The 20,301-nt window shown below is 39.4% G+C and overlaps 1 protein-coding gene across 1 annotated transcript in view; it reads right to left on the bottom strand.

The window, feature by feature from the left end:
- Positions 1-264: 264 nt before the first annotated feature.
- The window catches only part of LOC140242312 (uncharacterized), a 55,177-nt gene continuing 35,140 nt past the window's right edge, over positions 265-20,301 (bottom strand). Inside the window, exon 4 of the mRNA XM_072322052.1 lies at positions 265-4,132. Coding sequence (XP_072178153.1) covers positions 3,198-4,132 — 935 coding nt within the window. The 3' untranslated portion in view covers positions 265-3,197. The remainder of the gene's footprint in view (positions 4,133-20,301) is intronic.

Raw genomic sequence — 20,301 nt, forward strand, 5'->3', positions numbered from 1 at the left:
ATACAGATTCTTCTAGTATTACTTGCTTGCTGGAAATATTTTCCATCCCATGCAGAGTACATACAAAACCCTTCCAAAAATACATTTTCTCTCTCTCTGTCTACCTGTATTGTATCTCTCCCTTCTCTTCTGACACTACAAAATACATACGCGTAGTCCCTGAAATATATCTGTAAGATCTGTATCTAACCATGCATACATTACATAAAATTCAACCTCACAACCACAACAATTCATTATTCTGATGAAACAAAGCGTGTCTGTCACAATACACAATATATTTTTGCATCTTTATTTTGTAACTTCACTGTCAACAATGTTCGACCGATAAGGAATACATTCTTACAATGGACTGTATGTTCGAAGTTGCACAACCTTTAATAAATATAAACACAACAAGATACTTGAGAACAAGATCACAGTTCAAAAGAATTATACTTTCACAAATAACTTCATATTTTCTTCACATTTGAATTGTTGACACTACATTGTCAAAAACATTTGATGCTGAAACAGATGCATTTGTTGCTCATTTAAAGGATTTTTCTACTTTTTCCAGTCATCTTAGGAAATGGCACAACTTAAAATAGGGGTCTCATACATTAAGTGGAATGTTTGTAAAAGACACAAATGCACAAGTACATATCCTTCTATAACATTTGAATCACTACAGGCGAAGGAGGCATTTCTTAGTTAGGCTTAGCATACATAGCTGCAGAGAAGTAAATCTCAATAAATACCATCTTTCCAAAATGGGGCATAATCATTTCACGTTTGGAGCCATACAAGCAAAGAATCACATAATATCTATTTTTATTTTTTTTCCCAATTCACTACATCTTATTCAATGCATTATGTGCACTGCAATAAATAGGGGATAAATGGGTTACTAACAAGAATTAACTCGGCGTGAAAAATCTTTATATGCCCCAACCCGTTATAAATAAAACCCCTCAGAATTATGAATTTTGTGAATATCCTTCTGATATATTTGATTTGAAGTAGCCCAACCATTATATTCATTTGTTAAAAAATGACAATAACTTGTGTCCCACACGGCATTGTACTGCACTCACTCAAAAGCCTCGGCCTCAACAATCACTGCAACTCTGACCAAACTGAATATATGATGAAGAACAGAAACTGCTTGGAGTTTTTGGAATAAAAGTAGCATCATGCTTTTGCATTGTTGACTTCCTGCATTGCATATTTGTCTGAGGATGTCAGCATGTTAACAAACATTATGCATTCAATTTGCTTTCCACATGAAAGCTGTCAAAATAAGAAAGAAAATGAAAGATATCGAGTTTTCAACTCGCAAACTATCTACATCATTTGGGTCTAATTAGACCAACATTGTCAAATCACACTAATACAATGGATAGTGCAGGAACCAATAACTGATAAACTGGCATGATACAAAGTGGTAAATAAAATTTCAGATGTCTTAGAGAAAGAAAGAAAAAAATCACACATTATCACTGCTTTCGTACAGCAATGACGATGGAGTTACCTCGGCATATACTTAATATTCACTTATTTCACACAAAATATTTCATATCTCATAAAAAATATCCCACACTTCAACCTGAATTTTGTGAATCTTCAACAATGGTACAACATATGAAATATTTACACACATACCCAGCACAACTCTGATCTTCAAATCACCAGCTATCACTTTGAAAAAAAAATGATGGGGGCCTTTTTCAAGATACTGAATATGCCCCGAGTCACTATTACTGACAGAAAAAAAATCAAAACTTATTTTTCATGGTCAAAGCAACCATATAGATATCTTATTCCTGTCTGTATTTTTCTGTATCACCTAAAGTGATAACCAAATATCTTCCGTCAGAGAGAACGCTTTAAGTTATGAAAACAGAGTGATACAATACATCTGTCATTGAATATATGACAAATGACAAACAAGCCAAACTGAGATAATCACACAAATAATTAGTAGATATATTATGGTAGTGACAGACATCTTTAAAAAAAAAAAAAATATGCCATTCATTGCACAGAGTATGTTTAGTCACATTGCTATCTCTTCACTTTAAGATGTAAAAGAAAACACTGAAGTATTTTAGTAGTGTTCTCTTACCATCTTAAACAAAAAGAAACTGAATCCAATTCATCTATATACAGAAACAAAGTTTATCTTAAAACTGCTACTATGCTTTTGAGAGTGAGAAATATGAAGGCAGTAAGACATTGATGGTGTAAAAAGCATACAATTAGCTCTGCATGCCATTTTGAAACTTGATGTATTAATATACATGTGACAGTGGTTGCGTTGCTACATAATAAATACTTATTGAAACAGACAGAATATCTCTGTGGTCAATCAGATTGTAACTTGCAAGCAGGTATGGCTATCTTTAAAGAGAATGACATTGACGTATCAGTATCAAACTATGTGACATGCACTGTACGATATACAAGTGAGAAACAACAATCTAAAGTCAAGATGTATGTTGACAGTTTGAAAGTGCATGAAGCTGTTATCTAAACTAAACTATGAGACAATTCAAGAATAACCTCACAGAATCTGTGTAGTAAGTCCATTATGGAATTTTGTCACAGGTGTACACAGAGTAAACAAATAAATTTGTTATGTACCCAGTGCTTTATCATCATGCAGTAATGTGACTCTATGAATTCTAAGAGTGAAATGTGTGTTTATGAAGTTTAATGTGTGTCTACAGTAAAAACACTTCACAGTAGGCCTTAAAACTTGTAAAATGATCATTAAACCTGCAGAAAATGGTACAAAATAATCCACAGAAGCACATTGTAACATCTGATATATCCTCTCTTTACATTTCCAGACAATGAAAATGACTACATCAAAAGCAGTATCTTACAGCTCACACACAAGTAAATGCGTGGGACTACATGGAATGGAATGACAATGATGAAATCTGGAGTATTACACATTGGTGGTGGTGTTATGTATAACAGCAGCAGTCTGTCCCACAGCTCCCTCATTGAACAGTTTGTAGGTCCAGACAAGGTGAGCAGTGAAATGGTGAGCACTTTACTTGTTCATCTACAGCCGCTGATCTAGAGTGTACATACTCTGGTGTAAATGTTTAAAACAAGCAGCCAGTGTTGTGTAAAAGAAAACACCACAGTTTTAAATACCAGCACTTCCTAACAGCAACAGTCTCATATCACTGGTAGACTTGCATTCAGTACGGTCTCCACACGTCCTCTTTCCTCGTATCATCGATGGATGGTATGTGACCTACTGTGGTGCTGATGTTCATCTGCCCCAAACTCTGCTGCATGGGGGAGAGATTTGTGACAGGACTGTTGTTACGATGCTGCTGAGGTTGCTGCATGAGGCCACTACCGGTGTTGGGCATGGCCATGCTCTGTCCCATGGTGCGGGCCGTGTTAAGCTCCATGCTGGCCTGAGGATGGGTGCCATAGTTCAGAGCTACAGTCACAGACAAGTCAGCTGTAGGCTGAGGGAGGTGTGTGATGGTCTCTGTGGGCGTGTCCCTGGGCCTGTTGTCTGGTTTCAAGTCTTGCTTGTCGTCAGATCTTGAGGATGGGAGCATGGGAAGATGGGAACCCTCGTAGTATGTCTGTGATGAGCCTGATGACATGTAGAGGTGAGGGTAGAGTTGGTAGGGGGGTGAGTTTGGCAGGTAAGGTGGGGATGTGAGGGTCACTGGAGTGCTGGGGGTGGTCGAAAAAAGGTCTGGTGACGACAGCGGGAAGGGGTTCGGGGTCATTGGCAAGAATGTACGATTTGAGTCTATTCCAGGCGAGAGCACCGACATGGATGTTGAAGGAAAGGACATGGACGATGTTGTAGCAACGGGATACACAAAACGCGAGTCGGCCACCTCGCTGCCTCTCGAGTTGGAAGCCGGAAAGATGGCATCACTTTTCCCGTATGACTGGTTGAGGGCGCTGTTCTGGGCAGGCTGTCCATGGGGGGCGAGGCCTGGCTCCATCTTGATGACTGGAGTGATAATGGAGCTGTCCGTGGTAGACTGTGGCACGGTGGTTGTCACAGAGTTGCTGGACATCTGGGAAGGGTAGAAACTGCTGGGTTGGTAGTAAGACCAGGGCTTGGTGGGGGACATCTGGTGTTGGCCATGGTGAATGTTATCTGCAGAGAAAAAAAAAATGAAGAGAAAAAAATTGGTAAATCTCCATACTGTTTTTCTTTGCCACTGCATTATTTACCCACACAAACAAAGAGAATATATACGGTACTCTAAATCCTTGATTTGTTTTGATTGTATAAAAGTCTGTTGTGTATATATATATATATAGACCACAAAAAATCCAATAGATCCACAAACATGTACATTATTTTTCTCGGATATATAACTATATCGTAACAAGTGATTTCAACAAAACTACTGCTTTACATATCTACTGCACTGTATTCACAGAGAATTCATCAATCACTCAACCTGTGAAGCCATGGCTAGACCTTCAACCCTAAAACTGAAAGCCATACTCAGCAACAGCAGGTAAATTTTGCAAGGTAGACATCTGCTTCCCTGCAATCAACATGTAGCTGTCTCGTCTGCTGTTTTCATTTTCTTTTTTGTGAATTCTATTTTGTTTGTCTTTGCACACAGAGAAATTCAGTGACTAGTACATAGTTTAGCATGGCCTTTGGCAGAGACTACACTTCATTTCATCAGAAATCTCAACTGCGTGGATATCCGTGGGTAATTTCACACGAACGTCAAATGGTTTTACCCGAGTCAATCAGTGACTGGCACGTTTCTCTTTAGCTCTGGTCACTGCCAATAGTATTCCAACAGCCGCCAAGAGTTGGACAGGGCAAACAGAAAGGTCTTGGGACAACAAGGGCAAAGCAAACTGCTTTGGCAGCCATAAGTCTTCTAGCAGGCCTTCTACCAAGCCTTTGCACACATTTGACTTTTGCTACCACATAAATAATTCAATTAATTTGTTTCAAATTTTAATTACATGTACACAAGTAACAAGGAAAATGAGTCAATTGGACTTTAACCAATGCAGGGAAGACCTGTTAAAGTGATGTTGGATACAGTGAGAGTACACTGTAATGAGGTCAATCATTGGGTCCCAACTAGCCATTAAGTGTTAATTTGAAACTTTGGTTGAATCACTGTATCATAAACTCAGAAAAGTGATGTATCATTCATGAGCATACATATCCCGCAACACATCGTGATTCTTGCCGCTGTGCACAAGACATATCAGACAAGAGAAAATCAGATTTATTTCTGTCATTTGTTATTTATCTAGATTATGCCTCCACAATACCTTTGATGAAGACATTATTTTCTTAAATTATGAACACTATGCACCCTACAACACTATGTTGTATAGTGCGCTCGACATGATACACAGACTGTGTAAACGATGTGGAGAATCATTAAAATGCTTCAACAAAAGGCAGGTCCTGAATGCAACATGACTGTCAAATTTATAATATTTGACAACAAACATCATATTTTCCAACATGCCTGTTGGTCCGAATGACCTTGTTTCTGCTCATGTGCAAAGTGGAACTCCGAACTGGCTTATAGCACGCTGTACTACATACGCAACCCTACCATAATGGGACATGTTCACACAGTTTACATCTATGGGTGTGTCCAAATAATGTAACAAGAAATAATTAGCCGGACCCGAAAAACCTTGTTATATTGGGATTCCCCCATACAGCACTTCTTCTATCAACAACCAACTGAAAATAAAAGATGATTACGTCTTGTTTAGGACCCCTTGTCATTACAATGTTGACATAGGTCAGTAGTTGAGTAATTGTATAAACACAAAAGAAACACATGAAGATTTTGAGGGTTTTATCAAAACTGTCCAGCAACTGTCTTGAGTAGCTAATGAAGTTACTGCTATTTTACAGCATAAGGAGGTAGTCAAGAGACAGGTTGGGTGCATGCCAACTTTTACCTGTAGCACCAATATGATGCTGCTGAGATCTGATGGAGGAATTTTAAAAGAGGGCTATTGCCTTTAAAGGAAATCTCAGAGTGAATTTTCTTGGCATGTGGGTAGAGAGATACCTGGTATCACATCTCAGGATATTGCAATCCTGCCATTTGGTTCAGGATCTGATTGAAACTTTAATAAGGGATTTTCCCTACACTCAGGTTCCTCATCAGCATGTGGAGGGATAGATGGACACACAAATGCCATGGTATAATTCTGCAGTGAGAAATCCTACCTGGATAATACAATTATATCAATACTTTACCTTAAACCACAGATTTAAAAAAAAAAATGTGCAGATACACCATATCATATAGATTTTTGGGTCAACAATGTAAGAACAACTTCTGGGACAGAAAGAGATACACTTGTATAAAACAACAATCTCCTGTCTTTCAATGTTTCTGTGGGCCTGGCTTGGACTGGTGGCTGTGTGTAATCTGCTGGATGTGAGCCAACATGAAACAGCAATTCCCAGAAGAGAGGAATCTTCTAGCCTTATGGCCTGACAGAGATCCATTTCACATCCTTGTTCAATACTGTATCATATTGCTGCAAAAGCATTTTTGGAGTGGGGGAGAGCCAAGAGATTTTTGCCCTTGCATCCTCAACTTCTTTCCAAAAGACATGTTCAAGTAGGCCTACCTCAAATACAAACTCCCCCCATCCACCACCACCACCACCACATATAGGTAGGTTTATATGCACACACATATATCACACATAGCCAGAGAAATGTTTGATGATTCCATCATGTTGCCCCCCCCCCACCCCCCCCCCCCCAAAAAAAAAGAAAACATTTCTAGAGAAACTGTAGTCATGGGGAGTTGAGTACACAATTCCTGCATATATGCTGAATGGCACATGAAAATTCATACTCATAGGATCATGTATGCTTAAATGAATTGTTAAAGATACACTATTTCGTTGCAATATATTTCTTTCTTCTAGTGACTTCTAAACATAATATTCAGGCTTTAAAGCTAATTATTCAGCTCACTTGTGTGCTGGTAACACAATGTATTGTCATGCTGCTCCATACTAGCTACAGCCCTACGCATTTCCTTGATGCCACACAATGTAAAAGTGTAGTGAGGGGAAAAAGGTGGGTAAATACACAAATCTTTGGGAAATAAAACTGGAACAAGGAAACTCTAACAAGCATTTATACAATATATTACAAGTATTGAGCATTCACTTTCTTTCTTATATTAGAATTGGGCATATTAAGGAACCTAGTCCGTTTTGATAATTATTATCCTCGTGAGACTTCAACCATGGACCCTACTGCAGAGTCCACGGTTCAACAAATGAATCAAATTATGAGTGCAGCAGAGCATAACTCATATCTACATTGTAAAGCATATCACCATGCAGGGGACATACTTTGAGCACAAGTCACTGGGCCAGGAGAGTAAAAAGGAAAGCACAGCTGATACTGTCCTCTCCTTGTCTTCCTTCCTGCAATTCACTCTGACCCAACATACCAGCCAGGTGACTTCATCACCTTTCCAAGAAAACACCAGTATTGCCACATCAAAGGAGAGAGAGGGAGAAAGAGAGTGCAAATAATACAATGGAGCAAGCTTATAGGGGCACATAGCATGTGTATGTGTGTGTGTGTGTGTGTGTGTGTTAGACACACAGCCTGTGACAGCCAGTCACGCATGGATCGATCCATTATCACTCACATCCGGAGGGGTAGTAGGAAGGAAGTGGGACAAGGTAAAACCCCGGAGACAATAGGATGTCGCTGTCCTGTGACTGCCAACAAGACATTCTCCAGATAAATAACACCCCCATAGTGCCAACTACAATACAGGCATGTTCCCGTAACTTCTTTTTAGCCTGCTGAAGCCTTACACCCACCCACCCATACAAATATCACACACTTCTTCGAGCCCTCACTTCCCCTCAGAAGGGGCGGAAGTGGAAGGTCCAACTGCCAATCATTATGCAAATATCACATGCCCACCAGGCAATTCATGAATAATTCATTTTCTCATTGAGTGACACAACACACACTCACACGCAGTATACACATGCTTTCTCAGAATGCCTCCATCGTGGCAGTAGTGCAGTGTACTTCTCTCCCATGGGTTTCAGGATTTTTTCAAATGCACTTTGGCCAGAAAGGATAAAATGGCCTCCTTGAGCCCAGATAAGCTCCTTTATAGCGACTTCATTCCTCAGTCTGAATGGAAGAAGTGAGTGGTTCCACTTGAATAATATTGATTAATAGCCTCCCACACATCTTTCTCAAAGATGCTACAGGCATATGTCTAATATTATATATATTCACATATCAGTGTATATTTCTAAATCCCACTGTGATAAGTACTTGTGATATCAAACATTGTCTATTTTATTGGGGGAATTATTGGGGAATTAATGCAGATATCTCAATTCTATCTATTGGTATATGAAAAGGGTAAAACATCAAAAGTCGAGGAAAATCAATTCGGTCAAATCAGAGAAATTTCTAATATCTAGGCCTACAGATATCTCATCAAAAGACTCCTGTAAAACAAGAAATCTTCGCTTACATTTTTCAATTTTGTGAATTTTGCGAGAGCCATGATTCACAAAACTGAAATGCATGCAAAATTGTTTGTCTTCACTGTATGCATTCAATGCCAGTGGCAATTTGCAAAAATTTCATGTAGCAAAAGGCCGTCGGCTCCAATTGGCAAAACTTTGTGCCGTGAATATATATTCCTTTACAGTAGGTTCACACTAAATCTTTAGTCTTGAGATTAACTAAAAGTTTTTGACTTTGATGATTTGCTTATAGATTTAAACTACGATGCACATCCACAAGAACCTAATCTATAAATCTAAGACAAGAGTCCTGCTCAATGATTATACCACAGAAGAATACACACAAGCAGCACTAGCAATTAACCCGATATTGTGCGACAATACAGCATTGTACAACATGCACTGGAGGTTGACCCGGAAGTTAAGGGGGAATACCGTTCAAATAGGTCGTGCAAGCTTTCAAGTTAGTTGATTATCATGTCCACACAATACTAGCCAATAAGTGGGGATCCTCCGCAGCTCGTGGATAGAGCATAAACCTCAAGATGTCTTGTGGTTCTAACTGATCTTAAAGATTTCTAAATCCTAGAGTGCCTCCTCATAGTGCTAAACTATGACTTAATTATCATAATCTAAAACTTTCAGTTAATCTGTAAGATTAGAACTGTTGTGTGAACCTATCTTATATCAAGAACGATTGTGTATTACTGTACAAGGTCACTGTTGATTAGAGGAAACAACCTTATCAGGTTTCGGAGCTACAAAGAATAGTCTTCACCTGTAGGTAAGCAAACAAATTTAACACACCTATATCTTTTTGTTGTATGTACAGTTTTTACAACAGGGACCTGTCATTTACAAGTAATTCACACATGTGCTTGATAATCAAAATTCCATAGCCACATTTGACAAATTTGTTTTAAACATTGAAATTAATTCAATCAAGGGGGAGATAAAAAGAGCAGTTAAACCAGGCCTATTTGGAGGTAGACTAGCACCTATGTGGGTCAAACTGTTACCACTTTCTGGCTGACCCTGCAATTTGCAATTAAAACACCCATCCTGGGGAGAAAAACTTCCATTCATTGCCTTACCTATTTTCACACCAGCTGGGTGGGGGGGTTAAAGATGAAAGTCTTATCCCACCCCTCTTGTTACTGGCCATCCTGTGGACAAACGTGTCCTCATCAGGTCATGGGGAGAGGGACAAATAGTCTACCTTCAAGACAGTCAGCTTTTGCCTCACACCAACTACAAGCCACTTGTAGATAGAGAAAATCTCCTCATAGGGTTTTAGGTGAGCACTCATTGGATGGCTATGGTCACATGAACACAAGCCCTTCTGGAGCAGATGATACTTAATGAATATAGATAAATGTGCTTCCTCAAAACTAGATAGATTTTGAATGTGATTTCCATATGAAAATGATAACCTAAACTTATTATTTTTGTATTTTTCATGGCTGATAGATATCTGCTTTGAGCTAGTACACCATGTAGACTCTGAACTTCACTTGCCTAAATGTGCAAGCTAGCAATTTTTATAATTTCTTAACCTGTTGATTGGAACAAATCACCAAATTGTAAATAGTGATATCCACCATTCTGTCAATAGATGCATTCATTTTTTTTTTTTTTTTTTTTTTTTTGGGGGGGGGGGGGAATAAGAAACAAGAGACAAAGAGTTCAAGTGGACCGACTGGTATGACTGAACCTTCTTAAAGGACAAAAACTCGCACAACAAAAAGCTTTTCTCAAACCATGATCGATCATCGATTTCATTAAACTCAAAAAAGTCTAAAAATGAAAATTAATCTCCATTCTGTCAGAACACCATCTCTCACTTGGGGAAAATCAAATACCATTGTGTCATTTGTGCAACTTGACTGGCAAACATCCAGGCCAAGAATGACAGCCTGCAAAAGTGGGTGTGGGTGTTGGGCTGGGGAAGGAAGCTAATGTATCTAATAGAGAAATGGAGAGGAGAAATGTGTACTGTTAACAATGTGTCAATGACCTTCCAGAATCAATAGAACCCACCACAATCTCCCACCAACGTATGTCCCTCGGTTGTTTGCATCTCCTCAATTCTTTCCTTCTCCTCCAAGACATTGCACCCCTCCCTTCTTTTCTAATTTCATCTTACTATGGTTACTGTATGGACTGGAGCATTTTCTATGGCTACATTTTCAAAAATCAATAATTATGAAAGGACAGCTGAAGGGAAGACTAATTGTGCTCACAAGTCGATAACTACTTCTCCCCCATGTCTCCCTGCATTGTAACTCAGAGGTTTGCTCCTATAGACTGTGGATGATCAGTCCTAATTGATTGAAGCACTACAGATAGACATGCTTCATTTACATTTGCTCATTCTTTGAAGTCTCTCGTACTTCTTGCCGTGTTTAATGAGTCTCCAAACCCATGTTGGACTTGCTGTTATGAGAATTACATGACTTGGGTTCATACAGAAAAAACAAAACAAACTAAAACCCTGTTTACACCCAAGTTCAGGCTGCATGGCTCAAGTATGATGTAAATAGTATTGCGAGGCCAAGCTACAGCCAAATTTGGGACCACTTCTGGAGGCATATTGTAGTTTTGGCCACAGCTTGGCTCAGGCCAAGCCACAAAATTTTTCAATTTTTTGGTATATACCATCATAGGGGATCAGCCATGGCTCAGTCTCATAATTCAAGTTCATTACACCATTATTACCTTTTTTATCAGTTGCTTGCATACTGATCACATGCATGCATATTTGACTGTTGTTTGAAAACATGCCAGGATTGAGAAATTGAGGCTTGCCTGCTGCCCAATTTCTTGGAATAAGCTCACATTTTTTTTTTCCGAGGGGGGGGGGGGGGGGGTGGCAGCCAAGGCTTGGCCCAGGTCTTTGGTGTCAATAGGGTATACTACAGTTCTTTAAAAAATAATAATAATAATACTAACAAAACACCTGTATATAAGTCTGACAAGCTGGAGCTCCTACGTATCCGGACAACACCAACCAATTGGTGAGTTTACATGAGATAAGTAATCTGTCATCATTTTACTAGCCCAGCAATTAGTGGAGCAGTAAAACAGCATTCATTATCATCACTTCCATTCTCAAAGAAATAAAGTGGGAAAAATGCTGTTTTCTCAACATACAAAAAAATTAATTCCTTTGCATTCATGTTTACAACAAAAGTTACCTTTTTCCGCTGACAGCTGAAAATGAAACCTATTGGTTGCTTTGAACGAATTTGACTTGGAAAAATGTGAGCAACAAAAGCACATCTTTGACTTGTCAAATATCAATTATTTGACAGTCCTCCAAACTGAAAAGGCCTTTCTAATCTTGCAAAGTCAAACCTCAACACAAGTCAGAAGAGCTTTAAGAGAAAACCAATGATTGAAATATTTCACAGGTGAGATTTAAGGGGGAAACACAGGCAAAGGCATTCATTACAAAAACAAATTATACCCAGGGCCCGTTTCATAAAACTTGTCATCAGTGACAACTGCCACATTTCTATGACAAATTTGCTCTCAGCCAATCAGATGCAAGGATTTCAGTAGCTTGTCACATCTATGACAACTTGTCACTGATGACAAGTTTTATGAAACGGGCCCCTGGTCTTGTTAATCCCAACAGCGGACATTTCAGTCCTTATGTCCCAATAAATACTCTCAGGTGATTCCATCCCAATTATTGCAAAACTGAAATTGTGGTTTTCGCATTTTATCATGGATAGGCAAGATGTCAATACAATGTACGTCTTCTCTTTTCTTCTTCAGGCTTTCCATCACAATTCTGGCATGGACGTACTACTTGTATGACCACCATGTATTTATGTGAAAGATGCAAAAGATCTGATGAAGGGGTTAGCAATGCCAGAGAAATTATTTTGAGTGTGTGTCATTAATTAACACAAATCAATTGCTTGAGAAACACAGGAGTTTGAAAGGAAACCAAAGAAAATGCCTTATGCTATTCTATTTTCCTTCTCTCTGTCTTTGTATTTCCAAGTGAAGGGGGTATGGCAAAAATAACAAAGCGAACCTATGGACACCAATGAATGATTTCATGCAGTCCTCACATTGCAAATTTGATGCTCAAATTATCCTCGACACAAATAGCTTCAGCCAGTAACACACAACATGCAAATCATTTTACCATGCCTGAACAGAATGTTACACAATTTGCAGTTCAACTGAAATTCAATCCATTATTCTCTCTGCTGGATGACAGTGTCTGGAATAAGGCAAACCTTGACAATTAAACCAGAGAGACAAGAGAGAGTGGGAGGGATGTAAAAAACTCTCTGGAAAGTTAAAATTCAAGTTGGGAGTGAAATTTGATCCCGGTGAGATGACATTTTCACATTTGTGATGGTAGGTTGTCTACCTCCAATTACACTGCATTATTCATCTTATTGAATAAGCCATTAAAATGGAACGACATTTGATAGCCCTCGTTGGCCAAGAGGATGGTCGCACCACGCTCACCAGAGGACGAGCAGAAAAACGAGAAGCTGCGCAGAGAAAAATGCAACTCTGATTTCGCCACCTTCATTGGTTTGTTTGTCAATACAACATGTATCTCTTTATTCTTTTTTCCATGCAATGGATTACAAAAACAATGACAAATTCTAAATTCATCCCCCCCCCCCCCCCCGCTTTACCACAAAAGGTATCTAACAAAAAAGTTTGTTTGTACAACCAAAGGCACTAGCACGTTTGCTCATGAAATCCATTTGCAGAGTAGTTGATACTGAAGCAGTGCACAGCTTCATCTTGTTTATGCAGCATGATACATATTTTGATGCTCATCAACCAAGCCTCCATGCATGTACAATGACATCACTCCAGCAGGCGGAAAAACAATGTTTTGCTAGAGTCCACACATGCTGGAGAGACATGGTACACCAGAAACAATTACTACACAGCTGCCTAGTATTACAAGTCAACACTTGTGGAGACAGCTTCTCATTTCCCCCCACAGATAACATGATCCAGTGTGATGGGTATGTTCATTCTCCAGCAGTCTGACAGCTGTAGAAATGAAAAATGCTACTCTCTTACCCACCGAAAACAAAATCACATGAACATCATATCTTCTGCATATGAAATATGACTCATTTGATTATTTGTACTGCTGACACACATACATGGTGCATTGTACATCCAGTAAATATATATATATATATATATATATATATATATATATATATATATATATATATATATATATATATATATATCAATCTCTAGTAGGAATGTTACCTATCATGCAAGTCGTAAAGGTGTACACATGTTCTCATCCAGGCATAGGATTATGAGGATTGTTCAAGATAAAACAAGCTACATGTACATTGAATGTTTTCTGCTCTTATGTCTCACCATATAACAGATTCCATAGTCTGTGCTTTCAAACAACACTCCCTTCCCAGCATTCCTTGTTCTTCCCACATGTTCCCTGACACCACCTACCAGGGCATTGCCCTCAATTGCACACATCATTCTAGGACCAGCTGTTTGCAGTTTTTCAGTCGTAGGAAAAGCCTCTAGCTATCAAGTTCAGCGGACTAATAGCATCCACACTGTATGGATTTGTTTCTTCCCCCATTATTTTCTCTTAGATACTTCCATTCATTTCTTTTGCCTTGGACTGATTTATTCAGCTCAAATGAGGCATGACCAAATTCCTCGATTATTGAAATAGCATTCCCTGGAACACAACAGAACGAGACGAAAGCCGCCATTAATACACACTCATTAATCATTCCTCAATCTAAAAATGGCACTCAGATCTTCATTGCCTTACATTATGTAGAGAGAGAAAGAAGGAGAATGAGACTCAATAAACCTTCGCAAAGAATGAATGTGAGTTAACAGGGATCGCTACAATCAATGTGAGATATTTTTATTTGTTGTTTTCAACAAACCCTAGCCATCTCCAACATGTTTGTTTCTCTCACAACAAATGTTCAACTCTCTACTGGAGTTGAAATTTGTTCAATTTCCCAGAGTCACCGATTGGTGTTAAAGAGAACAAAATTACCTGGGAAGAAGACGGCATCTCCCAGCAATGGTTTAATAATTGTATCAATATATCCTGTTCAGTCATATCTTCTTTTTCTTTGTTAATCTCGCTTTAACACACCTCATGTGCAGCAGTACCTTCGTCTGGATTTGATTTGCTCTTTAAAGGGAGAAGACAGTAGTTTAGTAGTCATATCTAATAAAATTCCCACCACTCCCTTCACTTACCTTCATAAGGTTAACAGCCATGCCACTGAAAGTCACTACCAAGTATCTGTGCAGGTTGGGGGTAGTCTTACCAGGAAACCAGACTTTTGTGGGCACTGCATCATTAACACATTTTACCATACATACAAACTCTTTCCTCATGCACAGACTGATATGCTTTGCCATGAGCTAATAATAAGCTTTAGGAAGGCAGGACTGAGCATGCTCTATCTGTCTCTCTCTTCCACCCCCCCCCCTTCTCAGAATATGCAAATTTGCACCATGCAATATTTGGTTAATATCAAACACTACAAAGTATGTAAACCATCACTTAGAATTCCATATGGAATTAATCTTGCTTGAACTGACCAAAAGACACCACAAAGAATATACGTGGTAGTTCAGCCAATCTCAATATCTTCAGGTGATATCATAATGTGTACCTGAGATCAAAATGTAACAACAGAATTATACACTTTTCTTGAATATCCAGATAGAGTTTGCAAAGTATTCAAAGAAAAACTTATAGCCTACATTAGACAGGCCTAAGCATCATAGCTTTCAGATATATTTCAGCTTTCAATATCTCTGTAAACTGGAGTATACGTACATCACAAAGACACCAGACAAGCACACTGATAATGCATTGCTCCATTCTGATAAGGTACCCCCCCCCCCCCCAGCCACAAAGATCCAACTGTACATGCTCACAAAAGGCATGTTAAACAGCACTGCTAAATGTCAGCAAGTATGCTACCTGAGAGGACAAGTGCAATAAATGTCAGGGCCACAGCTTCAAACCAACATTTTATCCTTCATCTTCTGGACACTTTTTACCGGTGTTTCGTACATGAACTTGCATTTGCTATGTTCCAGGAACTTTGCTTGATACTTGCTGCCTACCATAAATAAAATTCACATGAAATTCCCATCAGATGGAGAGGCAGTGGACCTGTCCTACTCATATCACACTGGATTCTGGGATGCAGGGCATTGCTCACTCAAAAGATGCTGACAAAATGGTGGACTGGTCATGGTCAGGGTGATAAATGTATAACAGTCAGAATTAATACCACTTCTGAGCCCATTTGAAATTTTCTCAGAACTATCCATGTTTAAAACTTTGTTGACTTCTCACTCCAAAATCCAATGAAGAACCAGAAATGGTGCATTACTGAAAATGTGGTAAATGTGGTAATCAGAAGTTTGTTGGGGAGTAAAGAGGACTGAGACAGAGACTAGCTCCTGCAGTCATCAGCTGGGTTTGCTACATGGAAAGAGAGAATTATTGACAGCACACAGTAAGCTTGGCCCTGGAGGGGACAATCAGTGATCTACTCAAGAGTTCAGGGTTGTCTGTTTAAAGTTTTCATCGATTTTCACTGCAAAATTACTACTTTTAGCATGCATGGATAGTTTGGGTGATATCAAACACAATGGAAAGAAGAGAAGATGAATTGTTTGTGTTTTCTTCAGAATAGTGGATTATGCAAAGTCTAATGTGCTGTTGAATAAGGCACATATCTCATACACCTCAGAGGTACCACTTCAACTCTGATGTAACACTCAAGAACTTTCACAAGTTCAGACAGCAGGGTCCCTCAATGAAAGACAAATCAACAGAACTTCTGGTGCTAATTTGAAACAAATTTCTTTTCTGCACATACCCCAGGGAACTACCTTGATCTGGAAGCACTTAATGAGTCTCTGTCAAACAAATGAATGGATTAGGGGAGGAAGGTTAGGGTCTTTGCACTCCCTCAAAGCCAGAAGAGAGTGTCCCTGACCCCTTACAGGAGACCCCTACTGGACTCCACCCTTTATCTTCAATATCACTCTCCACAGAATCAACAAAGGCTACTAATATGACTCTATCTCTGTCTTTGATAGTTTTTGTGTTTCATATCAGCATATAACATTAGATGTGTGTGCACGTTTTAACATTATGATATCTGTGCCAAGTAAGCAATTCTTGGAAATAAATGTTTCATGTCACGACATCAGTGAACTGCTATCAGTTTGTTTTTGTTTTGTTTTGTTTTTACTTATCAAAAAGACAGCATTAAATGGAAAATATGATTTCAGTTAGGAAAAAACAAAACCACCCACCTAATATTATCATCACTCTAACTGTCAATGGCCCTGGTGACGTTTTACTACTATAGCACCATCACCATCTTAGCCCGTTGAGGACGAGTCCCGAGTATACTGGGACAAGCGTCTATGGGAAATGCGTGTTGCAGCAAAATCAAACTGTCCTCAACGGGTTAAACTGTCCGTCATTCCCTGTACCCAAACACTGTACCACCACCGATGTTGTCTTTACCTGTTTGTGTAAGGTAGGAACTGTTTCTAAAAAAGTCATTCTGGAGTTAAAATGGTTTGATGCCAGGTCTCTTAAGTCAGTCACTTCTCTTCTCCTTCAATATTCCCTAGTCATCACTTAACACAACAATCAAATCTACAAGAGCTAAAGCAATTACAAGTTGAATGCACCATGAAAAGTACTATCCAGATGTGCATAGACATACCGTAGTAAAAATAATGGTAAAATTGATGCCATTCACAAGATCAACTGGCAAAGGTTATCCACAGAATAGGATGCTGTGCCATATCCCAATGTGTTATAATGACGTAATGTGTCCTGCTCAAGTCTAGTCATTCCTCTTTGCATGTTCTGGTGTAGACTTTCTCTCCTACTTTACTTGCCTAGCATTTTAAATCCATTTCCATCACTTCTGCCTCAACTGGGCTTGTCATTAATGACTGCTGAAATAAGCATGCCAAGTTTATCCCTCTTCGCACTTGTCCATGCTTCATTTGCCTTTGCATGGCAAGGGCCCTATAATTGTTACCAGAATTTGGATGAAAAAAGTGTGCATTTGTGTGTGTGTGTGTGTGTGTGTGTGTGTGGGAGGAGGAGGAGGAGAATGAGGAAGAAAGATTAGGGAAGAGACACTCACAAGTCATTGCACTATGTTGTTCAGAAAGATCATTGTTTCGAAAAAGGCAGCAAATGATCAAATCGTAGATTGGACCTGGAAAGTACAGAGCAAAAGACTGAGCCTCACGTAATGAGAACTAACAGGATAAAGAAATCATTACCACTGCCATAGGCGACTGAAATCTATAAAAAGCGATGCACTTTTTACTTGTGGTTTTTGTCGTCAGCAGTGTCAGGAGAATTGCACTGCACATTTCTCATCACACCTCACCATCAGTTATACCAGATTAAGATTTAATTGTTTGTAGCCTACACACCACTTCAAAACTGATGAAGCAAACATTAATTGTATACGTGGAATATTCAAACATTCCACCCACTCATAGATCCTACTTGAATTTTCCCTATAGATAGAAGGCTTTTGGAAAGACAAGATCACACAAATGTGGTACAACTTAAACATCTTCGCGTGATCACTGTCAGCAATTACATGACAAGTTTTCTTTAATTCCCACTTCACGAAATATTACAGAGACATGTATCCAGCTCATTTATCATGAATCAGTGTCAAAAACTACAGGTCATTGCACCCCCCCCCCCTCTCTTGCATGTAAACCCGGGTACTAGTTTAAATGAGCACTGAAAATTTTGTCAACAGGAAGTGTTTGTCCAAAAAAGTATTGTCAAAGGCACATTTCACATAAATTCAGCCTACAAATAAAGACTATTAATCAGATAAAATAGCCCATTTCAGCACTTGTATGCTTTCAGTTAATTATTTCCTCTTTCCCTGGGTGTTTTTCTCCTCCCTGATTTACCCTTTCTCTCAAAAAACTGAAATGATGAATATTTTCCTGTCTGGATTGTCAAGACATCCTGTGTACTAAACAATAACTTGGCTCCTCTTCATTCTAATACAGCCTACTCCAGATGTCTAATGGGTTTAAAAGTAGCTTGGCACAAAATTCAAAGCAATGCAAATATCACAATTATTTCCCTCAGAATGATGCATTCACACTCATAAACACATATACAATCAAACACAATCAAACAGCCATAAAGGATTTTTTGGAGAATAAGGGGCTATGGCATGAAAAGCGACTGGAGTCCATTTCCGGTCGCTTTTGTGTTTGAGATGGGGGGGGGGGGGGGGGATGGTAGAGATCGGAGAAGAGGGGAAGAGATGGCCGTTGGAGGGTAGGGTGAGAAATCGTCAGGCCTCAGTATGTGATTGTGCAGTCAAGTATGCAATTCTGTAAGAGGAGGAGTAAGAGAAAGAAAGGAATAAAGGCATGGGTCCAGGAGTTTGGGGCTAATCTCCTGCCTGTCTCCTCAGCCGCGACGATGAGAGGGGCCATGCCTGACACAAAAGACGAGAATTACTCGCTTGTTGCCACTGCGAGGGTCGGGCCAAAGGGTAGGCAAGCGCCCGGCAAATTGGCCTGCAGAGACAATATGTTCTGACGCTCACTGTCTCTCGCGGAAGATGTACGGCCCTCTTGTGAGGGCGGCCGAAGGGACAGAAGATGGTGGCCAGAGGAGGAGAAGCAACTTCCATCTTCACTTGGTGATTTATGCCCAAAGAAGAATCACCATGGCATATCAGTTCGAAAAAAAAAGAAACACAAACCCCCACAAGGGACTCATGAAAATACAGACAAAATGGAGGGGGAGGATTTCCAATACATTGGGAGCAACAAAACTTTACAAGATGCCCAATCTATCAATGACATACAACTCTATGAGATAACCCCCCCCCCCCTCCCCCCACAACAACTTGCTTTCTTTTCATGACCTACTGTAACAAACAAATCAGAAAGTTATAGACCACACTGTCTTTTTATTTTCACTGGAGGATGGGTGAGATGAAAAAATGAAAGCAAGATCAGAGAGGACCGGAGATCATTATATCAAAGTACAACGTACTGGCAGAGGAAAACATCAACATTCTTTAAAAACTAAGTTTTGCACTTTACCTCACAATGATCGTCACAAGGTAAAACTTCATGATGCAGAACTAGACTTATGGTACTCTGAGCACACAGGCCTGGAAGCATGCCAGTGTGTTGGGACGCTAACAAAAAAGTCCGAAGATCTAGTTTGGCCACATGCCAATCTCTAAGACAATTCACCCCCGTTAACAGCAATGCATGGAGTTACACACTTGCAGGGTCCATAATGTTGTTGCTAAAATCTGTGTCATTTACATCCATTCATGCATGGCTTGAAGTCAGCTGAAGCAAAGGTAGCACAGAAGAATTTAACCCACGTTATACTAACAGGCTCTGACAATGGAAAAACCCATGTTCCTCTTTCTAGGAGGTGGGTGCCAAGATCATGGTTGAGTGCATGAAAAGGTCAGAGATGAGGCAAATTTCAGACATTAGGGAACATGGATTACAGCAACCTGATGCAAATGAACACTTTTGCAAAGTTTATTTTTGAAAGCCACCTCTTCTCCCTCTCAGTAAAAAAAAAATGGACAAACAAAGAGATCATATGTGTAAATTCCTAATGAGGTCACAGCTAGCTCTTTCTCATCGTGATAGAAATCAAGTGCTACAAATAGCTTTCACTTCTAGACATACAAGGACGATGTG

Source organism: Diadema setosum, chromosome 19, assembly GCF_964275005.1.
Source record: "Diadema setosum chromosome 19, eeDiaSeto1, whole genome shotgun sequence".
Classification (NCBI taxonomy): Eukaryota; Metazoa; Echinodermata; class Echinoidea; order Diadematoida; family Diadematidae; genus Diadema; species Diadema setosum.